The sequence below is a fragment of the Osmerus eperlanus genome, chromosome 14, assembly GCF_963692335.1.
Source record: "Osmerus eperlanus chromosome 14, fOsmEpe2.1, whole genome shotgun sequence".
Taxonomy (NCBI): domain Eukaryota; kingdom Metazoa; phylum Chordata; class Actinopteri; order Osmeriformes; family Osmeridae; genus Osmerus; species Osmerus eperlanus.
The window spans coordinates 10,322,677-10,336,414 of record NC_085031.1 but is presented as its reverse complement, the minus strand read 5'-3'; the positions used below and the strand labels follow the sequence as shown (position 1 = coordinate 10,336,414).

The following is a 13,738-nucleotide window of genomic DNA, read 5'->3' as shown; positions in this document are numbered from 1 at the left end:
CCAACAACAATCACAGCTGCACCTACAACTACAACAGCTGCTCCCACTACAACCACAGCTGCACCTACAACTACAACAGAGGCTCCAACAACAACCACAGCTTCTGCCACTACAACCACAGCTGCCCCTACAACTACAATAGAGGCTCCAACAACAACCACAGCTTCTCCCACTACAACCACAGCTGCCCCTACAACTACAACAGCCGCTCCTACTACAACCACAGCTGCAACTACAACTACAACAGAGGCTCCAACAAAAACCACAGCTGCTCCGACTACTACCACAGCTGCTCCCACTACAACCACAGCTGCACCTACAACTTCAACAGAGGCTCCAACAACAACCAAAGCTTCTGCCACTACAACCACAGCTGCACCTACAACTACCACAGAGGCTCCAACAACGACCACAGATTCTCCCACTACAACCACAGCTGGCCCTACAACTACCACAGAGGCTCCAACAACGACAACAGCTACTCCCACTACAACCACAGCTGCACCTACAACTACAACAGAGGCTCCAACAACGACAACAGCTGATCCCACTACAACCACAGCTGCACCTACAACTACAACAGAGGTTGCAACAAGTACTACAGCTGCTCCCACTACAACAACAGCTGCCCCAACAACTACTACAGCCGCTCCTACTACAACCACAGCTGCCCCAACAACTACCACAGAGTCTCCAACAACGACAACAGCCGTTCCTACTGCAACCACAAGTGCACCTACAACTACCACAGAGGCTCCAACAACGACAACAGCTACTCCCACGACAACCTCAGCTTCCCCTACAACTACAACAGAGGCTCGCACTACAACCACAGCTGCACCTACAACAAAAACAGAGGCTCCAACCACAACCATAGCTGCTCCCACTACAACCACAGCTGCCCCTACGACTACCACAGAGTCTCCAACAACGACAGCAGCCGCTCCCACGACAACCACAGCTGCACCTACAACAACAACAGAGGCTCCAACAACAACCACAGCTCCTCCCACTACAACCACAGCTGCACCTACAACTACCACAGAGGCTCCAACAACGACCACAGATTCTCCCACTACAACCACAGCTGCACCTACAACTACCACAGAGGCTCCAACAACGACCACAGATTCTCCCACTACAACCACAGCTGGCCCTACAACTACCACAGAGGCTCCAACAACGACAACAGCTACTCCCACTACAACCACAGCTGCACCTACAACTACAACAGAGGCTCCAACAATGACAACAGCTGATCCCACTACAACCACAGCTGCACCTACAACTACAACAGAGGCTGCAACAAGTACTACAGCTGCTCCCACTACAACAACAGCTGCCCCAACAACTACTACAGCCGCTCCTACTACAACCACAGCTGCCCCAACAACTACCACAGAGTCTCCAACAACGACAGCAGCCGCTCCCACGACAACCACAGCTGCACCTACAACAACAACAGAGGCTCCAACAACAACCACAGCTCCTCCCACTACAACCACAGCTGCACCTACAACTACCACAGAGGCTCCAACAACGACCACAGATTCTCCCACTACAACCACAGCTGCACCTACAACTACCACAGAGGCTCCAACAACGACCACAGATTCTCCCACTACAACCACAGCTGGCCCTACAACTACCACAGAGGCTCCAACAACGACAACAGCTGATCCCACTACAACCACAGCTGCACCTACAACTACAACAGAGGCTGCAACAAGTACTACAGCTGCTCCCACTACAACAACAGCTGCCTCAACAACTACTACAGCCGCTCCTACTACAACCACAAGTGCACCTACAACTACCACAGAGGCTCCAACAACGACAAAAGCTACTCCCACGACAACCTCAGCTGCCCCTACAACTACAACAGAGGCTCCCACTACAACCACAGCTGCACCTACAACAACAACAGAGGCTCCAACAACAACCACAGCTGCTCCCACTACAACCACAGCTGCCTCTACGACTACCACAGAGGCTCCAACAACGACCACAGATTCTTCCACTACAACCACAGCTGGCCCTACAACTACCACAGAGGCTCCAACAACGACAACAGCTGATCCCACTACAACCACAGCTGCACCTACAACAACAACAGAGGCTGCAACAACAACCACAGCTGCCCCTACAACTACCACAGAGTCTCCAACAACGACAGCAGCCGCTCCCACGACAACCACAGCTGCACCTACAACAACAACAGAGGCTCCAACAACAACCACAGCTCCTCCCACTACAACCACAGCTGCACCTACAACTACCACAGAGGCTCCAACAACGACCACAGATTCTCCAACTACAACCACAGCTGCACCTACAACTACCACAGAGGCTCCAACAACGACCACAGATTCTCCCACTACAACCACAGCTGGCCCTACAACTACCACAGAGGCTCCAACAACGACAACAGCTGATCCCACTACAACCACAGCTCCACCTACAACTACAACAGAGGCTGCAACAAGTACTACAGCTGCTCCCACTACAACAACAGCTGCCTCAACAACTACTACAGCCGCTCCTACTACAACCACAGCTGCCCCAACAACTACCACAGAGTCTCCAACAACGACAACAGCCGCTCCTACTACAACCACAAGTGCACCTACAACTACCACAGAGGCTCCAACAACGACAACAGCTACTCCCACGACAACCTCAGCTGCCCCTACAACTACAACAGAGGCTCCCACTACAACCACAGCTGCACCTACAACAACAACAGAGGCTCCAACAACGACCACAGATTCTTCCACTACAACCACAGCTGGCCCTACAACTACCACAGAGGCTCCAACAACGACAACAGCTGATCCCACTACAACCACAGCTGCACCTACAACAACAGAGGCTGCAACAACAACCACAGCTGCCCCTACAACTACCACAGAGTCTCCAACAACGACAGCAGCCGCTCCCACGACAACCACAGCTGCACCTACAACAACAACAGAGGCTCCAACAACAACCACAGCTCCTCCCACTACAACCACAGCTGCACCTACAACTACCACAGAGGCTCCAACAACGACCACAGATTCTCCCACTACAACCACAGCTGCACCTACAACTACCACAGAGGCTCCAACAACGACCACAGATTCTCCCACTACAACCACAGCTGGCCCTACAACTACCACAGAGGCTCCAACAACGACAACAGCTTCTCCCACTACAACCACAGCTGCACCTACAACTACAACAGAGGCTCCAACAACGACAACAGCTGATCCCACTACAACCACAGCTGCACCTACAACTACAACAGAGGCTGCAACAAGTACTACAGCTGCTCCCACTACAACAACAGCTGTCCCAACAACTACTACAGCCGCTCCTACTACAACCACAGCTGCCCCAACAACTACCACAGAGTCTCCAACAACGACAGCAGCCGCTCCCACGACAACCACAGCTGCACCTACAACAACAACAGAGGCTCCAACAACAACCACAGCTCCTCCCACTACAACCACAGCTGCACCTACAACTACCACAGAGGCTCCAACAACGACCACAGATTCTCCCACTACAACCACAGCTGCACCTACAACTACCACAGAGGCTCCAACAACGACCACAGATTCTCCCACTACAACCACAGCTGGCCCTACAACTACCACAGAGGCTCCAACAACGACAACAGCTGATCCCACTACAACGACAGCTGCACCTACAACTACAACAGAGGCTGCAACAAGTACTACAGCTGCTCCCACTACAACAACAGCTGCCTCAACAACTACTACAGCCGCTCCTACTACAACCACAGCTGCCCCAACAACTACCACAGAGTCTCCAACAACGACAACAGCCGCTCCTACTACAACCACAAGTGCACCTACAACTACCACAGAGGCTCCAACAACGACAACAGCTACTCCCACGACAACCTCAGCTGCCCCTACAACTACAACAGAGGCTCCCACTACAACCACAGCTGCACCTACAACAACAACAGAGGCTCCAACAACAACCACAGCTGCTCCCACTACAACCACAGCTGCCTCTACGACTACCACAGAGGCTCCAACAACGACCACAGATTCTTCCAATACAACCACAGCTGGCCCTACAACTACCACAGAGGCTCCAACAACGACAACAGCTGATCCCACTACAACCACAGCTGCACCTACAACAACAACAGAGGCTGCAACAACAACCACAGCTGCCCCTACAACTACCACAGAGTCTCCAACAACGACAGCAGACGCTCCCACGACAACCACAGCTGCACCTACAACAACAACAGAGGCTCCAACAACAACCACAGCTCCTCCCACTACAACCACAGCTGCACCTACAACTACCACAGAGGCTCCAACAACGACCACAGATTCTCCAACTACAACCACAGCTGCACCTACAACTACCACAGAGGCTCCAACAACGACCACAGATTCTCCCACTACAACCACAGCTGGCCCTACAACTACCACAGAGGCTCCAACAACGACAACAGCTGATCCCACTACAACCACAGCTGCACCTACAACTACAACAGAGGCTGCAACAAGTACTACAGCTGCTCCCACTACAACAACAGCTGCCTCAACAACTACTACAGCCGCTCCTACTACAACCACAGCTGCCCCAACAACTACAACAGAGTCTCCAACAACGACAACAGCCGCTCCTACTACAACCACAAGTGCACCTACAACTACCACAGAGGCTCCAACAACGACAACAGCTACTCCCACGACAACCTCAGCTGCCCCTACAACTACAACAGAGGCTCCCACTACAACCACAGCTGCACCTACAACAACAACAGAGGCTCCAACAACAACCACAGCTGCTCCCACTACAACCACAGCTGCCTCTACGACTACCACAGAGGCTCCAACAACGACCACAGATTCTTCCACTACAACCACAGCTGGCCCTACAACTACCACAGAGGCTCCAACAACGACAACAGCTGATCCCACTACAACCACAGCTGCACCTACAACAACAACAGAGGCTGCAACAACAACCACAGCTGCCCCTACAACTACCACAGAGTCTCCAACAACGACAGCAGCCGCTCCCACGACAACCACAGCTGCACCTACAACAACAACAGAGGCTCCAACAACAACCACAGCTCCTCCCACTACAACCACAGCTGCACCTACAACTACCACAGAGGCTCCAACAACGACCACAGATTCTCCCACTACAACCACAGCTGCACCTACAACTACCACAGAGGCTCCAACAACGACCACAGATTCTCCCACTACAACCACAGCTGGCCCTACAACTACCACAGAGGCTCCAACAACGACAACAGCTACTCCCACTACAACCACAGCTGCACCTACAACTACAACAGAGGCTCCAACAACGACAACAGCTGATCCCACTACAACCACAGCTGCACCTACAACTACAACAGAGGCTGCAACAAGTACTACAGCTGCTCCCACTACAACAACAGCTGCCCCAACAACTACTACAGCCGCTCCTACTACAACCACAGCTGCCCCAACATCTACCACAGAGTCTCCAACAACGACAGCAGCCGCTCCCACGACAACCACAGCTGCACCTACAACAACAACAGAGGCACCAACAACAACCACAGCTCCTCCCACTACAACCACAGCTGCACCTACAACAACAACAGAGGCTCCAACAACAACCACAGCTCCTCCCACTACAACCACAGCTGCACCTACAACTACCACAGAGGCTCCAACAACGACCACAGATTCTCCCACTACAACCACAGCTGCACCGACAACTACCACAGAGGCTCCAACAACGACCACAGATTCTCCCACTACAACCACAGCTGGCCCTACAACTACCACAGAAGCTCCAACAACGACAACAGCTACTCCCACTAAAACCACAGCTGCACCTAAAACTACAACAGAGGCTCTAACAACGACAACAGCTGATCCCACTACAACCACAGCTGCACCTACAACTACAACAGAGGCTGCAACAACTACTACAGAGGCTCCAACAACAACAACAGCCGCTCCAACTACAACCACAGCTGCACCTACAACAACAACAGAGGCTCCAACAACAACTACAGCTGCTCCCACTACAACAACAGCTGCCCCAACAACTACTACAGCCGCTCCTACTACAACCACAGCTGCCCCAACAACAACCACAGAGGCTCCAACAACGACAACAGCTACTTCCACTACAACCTCAGCTGCGCCTACAACTACAACAGAGGCTCCCACTACAACCACAGCTGCACCTACAACTACAACAGAGGCTGCAACAACTACTACAGAGGCTCCAACAACAACAACAGAGGCTGCAACAACAACCACAGCTGCCCCTACAACTACCACAGAGTCTCCAACAACGACAGCAGCCGCTCCCACGTCAACCACAGCTGCACCTACAACAACAACAGAGGCTCCAACAACAACAACAGCTGTTCCTACTACAACCACATCTACACCTACAACTACAACAGAGGCTCCAACAACAACCACAGCTTCTGTCACTACAACCACAGCTGCCCCAACAACTAGTACAGAGGCTCCAACAACAACCACAGCTCCTCCCACTACAACCACAGCTGCACCTACAACTACCACAGAGGCTCCAACAACGACCACAGATTCTCCCACTACAACCACAGCTGCACCTACAACTACCACAGAGGCTCCAACAACGACCACAGATTCTCCCACTACAACCACAGCTGGCCCTACAACTACCACAGAGGCTCCAACAACGACAACAGCTGATCCCACTACAACCACAGCTGCACCTACAACTACAACAGAGGCTGCAACAAGTACTACAGCTGCTCCCACTACAACAACAGCTGCCTCAACAACTACTACAGCCGCTCCTACTACAACCACAGCTGCCCCAACAACTACCACAGAGTCTCCAACAACGACAACAGCTACTCCCACGACAACCTCAGCTGCCCCTACAACTACAACAGAGGCTCCCACTACAACCACAGCTGCACCTACAACTACCACAGAGGCTCCAACAACGACCACAGAATCTCCCACTACAACCACAGCTGGCCCTACAACTACCACAGAGGCTCCAACAACGACAACAGCTGATCCCACTACAACCACAGCTGCACCTACAACTACAACAGAGGCTGCAACAAGTACTACAGCTGCTCCCACTACAACAACAGCTGCCTCAACAACTACTACAGCCGCTCCTACTACAACCACAGCTGCCCCAACAACTACCACAGAGTCTCCAACAACGACAACAGCCGCTCCTACTACAACCACAAGTGCACCTACAACTACCACAGAGGCTCCAACAACGACAACAGCTACTCCCACGACAACCTCAGCTGCCCCTACAACTACAACAGAGGCTCCCACTACAATCACAGCTGCACCTACAACAACAACAGAGGCTCCAACAACAACCACAGCTGCTCCCACTACAACCACAGCTGCCTCTACGACTACCACAGAGGCTCCAACAACGACCACAGATTCTTCCACTACAATCACAGCTGGCCCTACAACTACCACAGAGGCTCCAACAACGACAACAGCTGATCCCACTACAACCACAGCTGCACCTACAACAACAACAGAGGCTGCAACAACAACCACAGCTGCCCCTACAACTACCACAGAGTCTCCAACAACGACAGCAGCCGCTCCCACGACAACTACAGCTGCACCTACAACAACAACAGAGGCTCCAACAACAACCACAGCTCCTCCCACTACAACCACAGCTGCACCTACAACTACCACAGAGGCTCCAACAACGACCACAGATTCTCCCACTACAACCACAGCTGGCCCTACAACTACCACAGAGGCTCCAACAACGACAACAGCTACTCCCACTACAACCACAGCTGCACCTACAACTACAACAGAGGCTCCAACAACGACAACAGCTGATCCCACTACAACCACAGCTGCACCTACAACTACAACAGAGGCTGCAACAAGTACTACAGCTGCTCCCACTACAACAACAGCTGCCCCAACAACTACTACAGCCGCTCCTACTACAACCACAGCTGCCCCAACAACTACCACAGAGTCTCCAACAACGACAGCAGCCGCTCCCACGACAACCACAGCTGCACCTACAACAACAACAGAGGCTCCAACAACAACCACAGCTCCTCCCACTACAACCACAGCTGCACCTACAACAACAACAGAGGCTCCAACAACAACCACAGCTCCTCCCACTACAACCACAGCTGCACATACAACTACCACAGAGGCTCCAACAACGACCACAGATTCTCCCACTACAACCACAGCTGCACCTACAACTACGACAGAGGCTGCAACAACGACCACAGATTCTCCCACTACAACCACAGCTGGCCCTACAACTACCACAGAAGCTCCAACAACGACAACAGCTACTCCCACTAAAACCACAGCTGCACCTACAACTACAACAGATGCTCTAACAACGACAACAGCTGATCCCACTACAACCACAGCTGCACCTACAACTACCACAGAGGCTGCAACAACTACTAGAGAGGCTCCAACAACAACAACAGCCGCTCCAACTACAACCACAGCTGCACCTACAACAACAACAGAGGCTCCAACAACAACTACAGCTGCTCCCACTACAACAACAGCTGCCCCAACAACTACTACAGCCGCTCCTACTACAACCACAGCTGCCCCAACAACAACCACAGAGGCTCCAACAACGACAACAGCTACTTCCACTACAACCTCAGCTGCGCCTACAACTACAACAGAGGCTCCCACTACAACCACAGCTGCACCTACAACTACAACAGAGGCTGCAACAACTACTACAGAGGCTCCAACAACAACAACAGAGGCTGCAACAACAACCACAGCTGCCCCTACAACTACCACAGAGTCTCCAACAACGACAGCAGCCGCTCCCACGTCAACCACAGCTGCACCTACAACAACAACAGAGGTTCCAACAACAACAACAGCTGTTCCTACTACAACCACATCTACACCTACAACTACAACAGAGGCTCCAACAACAACCACAGCTTCTGTCACTACAACCACAGCTGCCCCAACAACTAGTACAGAGGCTCCAACAACAACCACAGCTCCTCCCACTACAACCACAGCTGCACCTACAACTACCACAGAGGCTCCAACAACGACCACAGATTCTCCCACTACAACCACAGCTGCACCTACAACTACCACAGAGGCTCCAACAACGACCACAGATTCTCCCACTACAACCACAGCTGGCCCTACAACTACCACAGAGGCTCCAACAACGACAACAGCTGATCCCACTACAACCACAGCTGCACCTACAACTACAACAGAGGCTGCAACAAGTACTACAGCTGCTCCCACTACAACAACAGCTGCCTCAACAACTACTACAGCCGCTCCTACTACAACCACAGCTGCCCCAACAACTACCACAGAGTCTCCAACAACGACAACAGCTACTCCCACGACAACCTCAGCTGCCCCTACAACTACAACAGAGGCTCCCACTACAACCACAGCTGCACCTACAACTACCACAGAGGCTCCAACAACGACCACAGAATCTCCCACTACAACCACAGCTGGCCCTACAACTACCACAGAGGCTCCAACAACGACAACAGCTGATCCCACTACAACCACAGCTGCACCTACAACTACAACAGAGGCTGCAACAAGTACTACAGCTGCTCCCACTACAACAACAGCTGCCTCAACAACTACTACAGCCGCTCCTACTACAACCACAGCTGCCCCAACAACTACCACAGAGTCTCCAACAACGACAACAGCCGCTCCTACTACAACCACAAGTGCACCTACAACTACCACAGAGGCTCCAACCACGTCAACAGCTACTCCCACGACAACCTCAGCTGCCCCTACAACTACAACAGAGGCTCCCACTACAATCACAGCTGCACCTACAACAACAACAGAGGCTCCAACAACAACCACAGCTGCTCCCACTACAACCACAGCTGCCTCTACGACTACCACAGAGGCTCCAACAACGACCACAGATTCTTCCACTACAATCACAGCTGGCCCTACAACTACCACAGAGGCTCCAACAACGACAACAGCTGATCCCACTACAACCACAGCTGCACCTACAACAACAACAGAGGCTGCAACAACAACCACAGCTGCCCCTACAACTACCACAGAGTCTCCAACAACGACAGCAGCCGCTCCCACGACAACTACAGCTGCACCTACAACAACAACAGAGGCTCCAACAACAACCACAGCTCCTCCCACTACAACCACAGCTGCACCTACAACTACCACAGAGGCTCCAACAACGACCACAGATTCTCCCACTACAACCACAGCTGGCCCTACAACTACCACAGAGGCTCCAACAACGACAACAGCTACTCCCACTACAACCACAGCTGCACCTACAACTACAACAGAGGCTCCAACAACGACAACAGCTGATCCCACTACAACCACAGCTGCACCTACAACTACAACAGAGGCTGCAACAAGTACTACAGCTGCTCCCACTACAACAACAGCTGCCCCAACAACTACTACAGCCGCTCCTACTACAACCACAGCTGCCCCAACAACTACCACAGAGTCTCCAACAACGACAGCAGCCGCTCCCACGACAACCACAGCTGCACCTACAACAACAACAGAGGCTCCAACAACAACCACAGCTCCTCCCACTACAACCACAGCTGCACCTACAACAACAACAGAGGCTCCAACAACAACCACAGCTCCTCCCACTACAACCACAGCTGCACATACAACTACCACAGAGGCTCCAACAACGACCACAGATTCTCCCACTACAACCACAGCTGCACCTACAACTACGACAGAGGCTGCAACAACGACCACAGATTCTCCCACTACAACCACAGCTGGCCCTACAACTACCACAGAAGCTCCAACAACGACAACAGCTACTCCCACTAAAACCACAGCTGCACCTACAACTACAACAGATGCTCTAACAACGACAACAGCTGATCCCACTACAACCACAGCTGCACCTACAACTACCACAGAGGCTGCAACAACTACTAGAGAGGCTCCAACAACAACAACAGCCGCTCCAACTACAACCACAGCTGCACCTACAACAACAACAGAGGCTCCAACAACAACTACAGCTGCTCCCACTACAACAACAGCTGCCCCAACAACTACTACAGCCGCTCCTACTACAACCACAGCTGCCCCAACAACAACCACAGAGGCTCCAACAACGACAACAGCTACTTCCACTACAACCTCAGCTGCGCCTACAACTACAACAGAGGCTCCCACTACAACCACAGCTGCACCTACAACTACAACAGAGGCTGCAACAACTACTACAGAGGCTCCAACAACAACAACAGAGGCTGCAACAACAACCACAGCTGCCCCTACAACTACCACAGAGTCTCCAACAACGACAGCAGCCGCTCCCACGTCAACCACAGCTGCACCTACAACAACAACAGAGGTTCCAACAACAACAACAGCTGTTCCTACTACAACCACATCTACACCTACAACTACAACAGAGGCTCCAACAACAACCACAGCTTCTGTCACTACAACCACAGCTGCCCCAACAACTAGTACAGAGGCTCCAACAACAACCACAGCTCCTCCCACTACAACCACAGCTGCACCTACAACTACCACAGAGGCTCCAACAACGACCACAGATTCTCCCACTACAACCACAGCTGCACCTACAACTACCACAGAGGCTCCAACAACGACCACAGATTCTCCCACTACAACCACAGCTGGCCCTACAACTACCACAGAGGCTCCAACAACGACAACAGCTGATCCCACTACAACCACAGCTGCACCTACAACTACAACAGAGGCTGCAACAAGTACTACAGCTGCTCCCACTACAACAACAGCTGCCTCAACAACTACTACAGCCGCTCCTACTACAACCACAGCTGCCCCAACAACTACCACAGAGTCTCCAACAACGACAACAGCTACTCCCACGACAACCTCAGCTGCCCCTACAACTACAACAGAGGCTCCCACTACAACCACAGCTGCACCTACAACTACCACAGAGGCTCCAACAACGACCACAGAATCTCCCACTACAACCACAGCTGGCCCTACAACTACCACAGAGGCTCCAACAACGACAACAGCTGATCCCACTACAACCACAGCTGCACCTACAACTACAACAGAGGCTGCAACAAGTACTACAGCTGCTCCCACTACAACAACAGCTGCCTCAACAACTACTACAGCCGCTCCTACTACAACCACAGCTGCCCCAACAACTACCACAGAGTCTCCAACAACGACAACAGCCGCTCCTACTACAACCACAAGTGCACCTACAACTACCACAGAGGCTCCAACCACGTCAACAGCTACTCCCACGACAACCTCAGCTGCCCCTACAACTACAACAGAGGCTCCCACTACAATCACAGCTGCACCTACAACAACAACAGAGGCTCCAACAACAACCACAGCTGCTCCCACTACAACCACAGCTGCCTCTACGACTACCACAGAGGCTCCAACAACGACCACAGATTCTTCCACTACAATCACAGCTGGCCCTACAACTACCACAGAGGCTCCAACAACGACAACAGCTGATCCCACTACAACCACAGCTGCACCTACAACAACAACAGAGGCTGCAACAACAACCACAGCTGCCCCTACAACTACCACAGAGTCTCCAACAACGACAGCAGCCGCTCCCACGACAACTACAGCTGCACCTACAACAACAACAGAGGCTCCAACAACAACCACAGCTCCTCCCACTACAACCACAGCTGCACCTACAACTACCACAGAGGCTCCAACAACGACCACAGATTCTCCCACTACAACCACAGCTGGCCCTACAACTACCACAGAGGCTCCAACAACGACAACAGCTACTCCCACTACAACCACAGCTGCACCTACAACTACAACAGAGGCTCCAACAACGACAACAGCTGATCCCACTACAACCACAGCTGCACCTACAACTACAACAGAGGCTGCAACAAGTACTACAGCTGCTCCCACTACAACAACAGCTGCCCCAACAACTACTACAGCCGCTCCTACTACAACCACAGCTGCCCCAACAACTACCACAGAGTCTCCAACAACGACAGCAGCCGCTCCCACGACAACCACAGCTGCACCTACAACAACAACAGAGGCTCCAACAACAACCACAGCTCCTCCCACTACAACCACAGCTGCACCTACAACAACAACAGAGGCTCCAACAACAACCACAGCTCCTCCCACTACAACCACAGCTGCACATACAACTACCACAGAGGCTCCAACAACGACCACAGATTCTCCCACTACAACCACAGCTGCACCTACAACTACGACAGAGGCTGCAACAACGACCACAGATTCTCCCACTACAACCACAGCTGGCCCTACAACTACCACAGAAGCTCCAACAACGACAACAGCTACTCCCACTAAAACCACAGCTGCACCTACAACTACAACAGATGCTCTAACAACGACAACAGCTGATCCCACTACAACCACAGCTGCACCTACAACTACCACAGAGGCTGCAACAACTACTAGAGAGGCTCCAACAACAACAACAGCCGCTCCAACTACAACCACAGCTGCACCTACAACAACAACAGAGGCTCCAACAACAACTACAGCTGCTCCCACTACAACAACAGCTGCCCCAACAACTACTACAGCCGCTCCTACTACAACCACAGCTGCCCCAACAACAACCACAGAGGCTCCAACAACGACAACAGCTACTTCCACTA

At 52.3% G+C, this 13,738-nt stretch overlaps 1 protein-coding gene across 1 annotated transcript; it reads left to right on the top strand.

The window, feature by feature from the left end:
* Positions 1-3,681: 3,681 nt before the first annotated feature.
* On the top strand, positions 3,682-4,440 carry LOC134034198 (integumentary mucin C.1-like; the record flags this gene model as incomplete). The annotated part of the gene is made up of 1 exon (XM_062478593.1): positions 3,682-4,440. A coding segment is annotated over one exon (759 nt), but the record flags the coding sequence as incomplete, so codon positions are not given.
* Between the last annotated feature and the right edge of the window lie 9,298 nt (positions 4,441-13,738).